This window comes from Gavialis gangeticus, unplaced genomic scaffold (genome assembly GCF_001723915.1).
Source record: "Gavialis gangeticus isolate Ggan-Ray unplaced genomic scaffold, GavGan_comp1, whole genome shotgun sequence".
NCBI lineage: Eukaryota > Metazoa > Chordata > Crocodylia > Gavialidae > Gavialis > Gavialis gangeticus.
The window spans coordinates 52,588,815-52,595,088 of NW_017729004.1; the positions used below are offsets into that span (position 1 = coordinate 52,588,815).

The 6,274-nt window shown below is 39.7% G+C and overlaps 1 protein-coding gene across 1 annotated transcript in view; it reads left to right on the plus strand.

Moving 5' to 3' along the window:
• The window catches only part of CFAP69 (cilia and flagella associated protein 69), a 63,961-nt gene that overhangs the window by 12,926 nt on the left and 44,761 nt on the right, over positions 1 to 6,274 (plus strand). Inside the window, exons 3-4 of the mRNA XM_019507969.1 lie at positions 1,250 to 1,315; positions 3,442 to 3,551. Of these exons, the coding sequence (XP_019363514.1) occupies positions 1,250 to 1,315; positions 3,442 to 3,551 (176 nt within the window). The remainder of the gene's footprint in view (positions 1 to 1,249; positions 1,316 to 3,441; positions 3,552 to 6,274) is intronic.

The window sequence follows — 6,274 nt, forward strand, 5'->3', positions numbered from 1 at the left end:
TTACATCAGATGTTTCAAGACAAGGGGGGGGGGGGGGAGGGGGGCCAGGGGGGGGGTGAGGAACCTTTCATTTTAATCATGAATTTTGGGCATTTTATCAGAGAATTTGCAATTTTTTTTATCAGGGAAAACCAAGATCCCTGCTAATCAAACATAAGGTCATAGAATTACAAAAAGTTAGCCTGGAAGGGATCTCAGGAAGTCTATTCCAACCCCAGGATCATCCCTGTTTAAGCCTCAAGTGTTTGTCTGATCTGTTCCTAAAAACGTACAAGAATGGAGATTACTCAGCCTCCAATGCTTAGCTACCCTCTTTGTTGCTAGTTTTCATATTCAAGATCTTTGACAAACTATCTATACCTGACATGTTACTGAAATGTTGAAATGACATGAGACTCTTGCCTCTAATGAGCCAGTGATGCCAACACCCATGTCGCACAAGCTAAATGTTCGAACAAGCTTCATGCTTTTTTCATGTTGCCTCTCCTTCTTGGGGTTAGTTGCCTGTAAACATTCAGAAAACTATCCCATTGTCCCTCTTCAGATCCCTCCTTCAATTCCCATTTGCTTTAGTGCTGGTCCAAGACTTGACAATATGCTTTTTATTGAAAGGTGCAGGGTTTATATTGTAATATTACTAGTCTGTGATTGAAAAATTGCCAGTGAAGGCAGAAAAGAAGCAACAAAGGGTCATGGCATAACAGTTACAGTGACAGAAGACATATTCAGAGCAATAACCTGTTAGAAATGAATGAGAATATGTCACATAGTTGCCTGCCATACCAGGAGACTGAACTTGATGACTCGGGAGGGCCTGTCAGTCCTCCTTCCTATGAAGTATAAAATTTCTGAATAAATCTTTGCTATATCAGTGCATCTTTAATTAATATAAATATGACTAATTATAAAATTGAAATGCCATCCCATAATTTTATCCAGTCACTGTATTGATAATGCTGATGCTCTGCTTCACTCATCTGATAGTGTTGTTAACCTACAGTACTGTCCAAGGATTTAATACGGTGGCACCCACACATTCAATAAACTAGTCTGCTAGGTTGAAGAAATGTTCATCTGAAAAATGTGGTTTGATCAGGAAACTGATCCTGCTGCAGAATACTTTCCAGATTTCATATCTAGTGACTGCTTAATCTTTTTCCACTTGCATTTCAATGTAGAAGAGAATACACAAGCTTATTTAAGATTTAGAGGACCAATGGAATCATAGCTCCTTTTTCCCCACCCCCAGAATAATTTGGAAGAAAAACAGCTGCAAATTCTCCAGAAGGTAGTGACGCACTTCGAGAATGGGGTTGTATCCTTTTTTCTACTCTTTGGAAAAATAAAGTTCAAATAGGATGTGGTGTTTTGTGCTTGTTAATATTTTAATTTTTCAGCAAAGTGATTTAAGTTTAGCTGGATTTCATGTAGAAAGTCTTTTCTAATAGCAGCTGTGTTCACCTCTGCTTTAATTATTGACACAGAAAAGGCTTTCAGATGGACACAGCATCCCTAAGGTTGTTTAGGGTGAAAAAAGATTCTTGGATGCTCAGAAGTACCTGCCACAAAGCTTCAAAAGCTCAGTCAGCATAATGTAAAATATGATGACTGCACATCAAATTCAGCACAGACAGGTAGTCTAGTGCTAGAGTGATTAATGTTATGGAAGTGCAGATATCAGCAACAGTGACTGCTGGGCATAAGGTGATATTTTAAAGAAAAGCAAATCCAGAATAGCTAGCTGAGATACTTGTGATTGCCATTGTTAATTTTCATAATGTAACAGATTTCTAGGAATTGCAGGTGATACTACTGTGCAAAGATTATTTGTGTTTGGGACCAAGTTTCCAAAGTTGGGTGCTTAAAATTAGACACAGTTCTAAATCTACCTCCAAAATAAGTGTTGCAGTGCCTCAAATCTAGGAACCATGTTCCAAGAGACTAAGGCATTTAGGATCCCTATAGAGTGAGTGGGGAAACCTAGACACCTTCCAACTGCAATCCAGCAGTAGGCACAAGGATGTGTCTGAACTCTACTCTTCCTTTGAACATAGATATCTGACTCAAAGCTATATATTAAGTGCATATGTTGTTTCAGGATCCAAACCATCCCAAATGGGAAGCTTGCTTGAATCCGTATGTCTAACGGACAGCAAGACTGTCTACAGGATAAAACACAGCACCTTTCCTTCACTCGTGTTGCTTTGTAATGAGCTGCATGCTTTGTATCAGCATCAAACACTTGCTCTGTGGCCATCTAAGGAATCAGGGACTTAAGTGTCCCTAGCACCAGTCTGGATTACAACAGAAAGTAGATGGAAATTGGGTATGTAGGGGACAAATCTGGATTGTCTAAGGGGATGCTTACTGATTTGGATCACTTTTGAGAATTAGGTGCCTAAACCAGATTGGTTTTGGAAATTAGGTGCTCAGAGGGCTAGAACAAATCAAGAATTTAGGCACCTAAAGCAAACTAAGCAGAATTTAGGTATCTGAGTCCAAAATTAGAATCCATCTCTCCCTTTTCTCCTTAGTTGTGAAATAAATCTGGAAGCATCTTAATTTAGTGGGTGCTTCCATGTTTAATTATTTTTTAAGTTCTATAGACTGCTAGGCCAAAGTCCAACTCCATCTATAAAGTGGTAAGTACTATGCATGTGGCTAACTTTAGCTGTATAAGTAGCAGTTAGGTTTTTATACACAGATTTTATATCTTACTCCCTCTGGGAGGATGTGTAACTCCATGTGAATTGCAAAAGTGGAGGACACAGACTCTCCTACCTTTTAGTCTAGGGGCTAAGACACTTGCCACACATAGGTTCTAAGCCCCTAACAGCCAGAGAGGGTTTGAATCTGTATCTCCAACTTCCCAGCAAAATGTGCTATTTACTAGGCCCTGAGCTAGACAGGGCCAAGAGTACCCTCTACCTCTTCTGTTGAAACTAACCCACTGACTAATCTGGGGGTTAGTTTCAACAGAAACTAACTGAAGATATATGGAGCTGGAAAGAGAGCAAACCAGAGAGAACATTTCAGCTTTGTGCCCTAACCATTAGGGTACAGAATGGTGCTGCTTGTTGTTTTTCTCTGGCCCAGTGAATCTTGAATTTGCTGAATACTTGGGGACCTAGGTCCTTTGTTGCATTTGGCCAATAAACCCACATTTAGAAGTGGCCCAATCAGAGTTGTTCAGTGCTGACAACTCCAAGTGAATTGGTAAGAAATTTAAATCAGAACTATAAATGCTTCATACCTCTTAAAATCACTAGCTGCCTCAATAAGAATTTACATGCCTCATTTTAGCTATCTAACTCTGAAATGTGGGCCTGAGTTGTTTCTTTGTAATGCTGGAGAATGTTACTATAAATATATTTCCATTTTTATTTCCAATGCTCCAGAGTTCAAACAATTTAATTTTCCTTAACTATTAAATATTAAAAGCTTCTTAAGGACTTAGCAGAGATATTTAAAATTCTTAACCTATGTGCAGAAAAAATTCAAGACCAAGAAGCTTTCATTGAGCCTACATGTGAAATTCTTAAAATATGTGGGTAAGTACCTCAACTTCCCTTTAATAAAGAGCACCAATATTTTATATCGTATGTTACAGAAATAATTTAAAATGATTTACCCAACATTCCTGAGATAAGCAAGCCCATCCCCCTGGTCCCCAACCTTTCCTTCTCATAAAATGATTTTTCCTGGGGTCTGATTTCTTTAGGTACAAAAAGACCAATTTTAGTAGTTCAGTAACTATGGAGCTCTGTACTGCAGCACTTTGCACTGTATTATAATTAACCTCTGGGTGCCAGGAAGCAGGGTTCCCACAAGCCTCTCATTGCCTGCAGTGGGTTAGTTTGGGACTATTGCCCACAAGAGATTAAACAATAAGTCTTGTTAAGGTGTGTTTTGTTGTTTCAAAAAGCTCCCCAGGTGACTTAAAAGCCTCAGACGAAGCAGAGGGATCTTAATAGCTTTAGGTAAGCTTTATGAAATGACAAATCTTAGGTTGGTTTATTGCAGAGGGAAAATGCTGAAGCAGTTTGAGATTTTTGCATTTAAAATCTACTTTAGACATCTGACTTTTAATTACAGAAGTTTTGTAACATCTGCAGTTTCACATAGTACTTCATATTGTGTTTGCAGATCCAGAATTAAAGTGCCATTATTATTAAACTCTCAATTATTAAATTGCAAAGAAGAAGCAGAAAGTACTGACAATTGCGAAATAAGTGACATTTAAATCCTGATTTGTAAATATCTTTCTGCATTTCAGCTGCTAAATGTAACAGTTATACAAAATTGCAACTAAATTTCTTACTTAATGCGTAATCAGTTGTGCTGTTTTGCTTTGCTGCCACACAGTGGTTAATGAAAGTACATCATAAAGTTTTAATTTCCTTCTGTGTATAGTAGGAACCTGAGAAAAAGTCATGAAAAAGATGCATAATACAGAAAAAGTAGTATTAATTCATGTAAGAAGAAAATGGTAATCTTTTATAACCTAGGCTTTGCTTTAATTTTTGTCTCTGAACTTTTCCCAGACTTCAGTGCTTCTTCCAGATAGGAAGATGAAACCCATAGCTAAAAGGAAAAGATATTGCTTGGAAATTTCTTTGAGCAGCTGGTCCCGTTACTGATAAACTTTACTACTCTTTCACTACTGCCCTTACTTGTCTTTTGTCTTGTCCATGCTTCTTTCTTTTTCCCCTCTTCTGTCTCCCCATTTTTTCCATTATTTTTCTCTCCTTTGCTTCCTTCCCATTCCCAATCTTTCTCTAGAAAATCTTACAGCACAACTGTCTGCACTCTGATATGCAGAGAGCTTAGCATAATGTTGGAATATTTATCTGAGTATTATGGCAATTGTGAGCATTTATGTATTATTGAAGTCTTCCAGCCTTAGGGAATCTTAGGGCACTTATAGACATGCTCTGGGAGGTGGGGGTAGGGAGAGGGGCACTTTAAATAGCACAGCTCTGAGAGCCACGCTACTTGAAAGTGCCCAGAGCATCACATGTATCAGCATCCCCATGCTGGAAAAAGGTGGCAGGACACTTTGAACTAAACCTCATTGCACAAGGTTTAGTTTAAAGCGTCCTGCTTCCACTTTTCAGTATGGGGGTGCTGATACATGTGACGTAGGAGTCTGCCAGACCACAGTGATTAGAGATTACCACGCTCCAGCAGACTCAATTAATTACAGCACATCGGAGCAAACCTCCCTGCCCCTGTATGGGAGCCTTTAATGTCACCTAAATGGTAATGCATTTGTTCTAACAATATCCTGTTTTACAGAAAGGATAGTGTTTAAGTTAGGTGGAGTCAAATTGTTCTAAGTTTCCATACTGCTGGAAGTCCTACCCAAATAAAGGTTCCTTTTTCTATCTCTGATGCACATGCTTGGCTCTAGCCTGGGACTTGTAGCAGGTAAATTACAAGGTTTAGTATTCCCTGTGGAAATGTTACATGCAAGTGAAATTGCTTTAGTGAGACTGTCACCCATAATGTCAAGTAGCAATGGAATAATTTAGCATAAAGGCATACAGTAGAGAGAGAGCAAGTTCAAGTGAGATGTTTTTCAACTTTTTTTAGCAGTTTTGAAATAATACTAATTTATACAAGAAACATTGGTGTGTACCATGTTTATGGCTAAGTACAGACATTCGGTGATGTTAAATTGGATTCAGAATGGCCACCTGATTTAAACTTAGCTGATCTTGGTGCCAACCTTACTCTTACAGACCTGGTGTCAGTGACTGGCAATCCATCTAAACCTATAACTATACAGAAGGTTCATGCACACAAACCAATCTAAAAATTGCAGAACCCAGTTTAAGATGAACCTGGATCTATGTAGTATCAGACTTACTTGATTTAGGTCCAAGTGGTGCATGGAATTTCTGTATACTTTCCTTGTGCAGCCCCGGGATTGGGAAAATCGATCCACTGGCCCTAGCCCTGGGGCTGTTCTTTTTACCCCACCTCCCAACTGGGCTGTTTTTTGCCCCCATGGCCCCTTGCTTCCCCCCAACCAGCCCTCTCAATCCTTGTCCTGCAAGCTGCTCTAGATGCAGCTTCTTTTATCAGTGTTTGCTGTCAGAGCTGAGCACATAAGTCCTGGCAAGGGGAGGGGCAGGAGAGATGAGGATGTGGTTTGCTGCAGTGGGGGGACATCCTCCCACCCGCAGCTAATGCAGGCTCCCCACCTGCAGGTTGCAACTGCCCCACCCACCCCACCCATGGGTTGTGCCTGCCCCCTGCCCCACCTTCA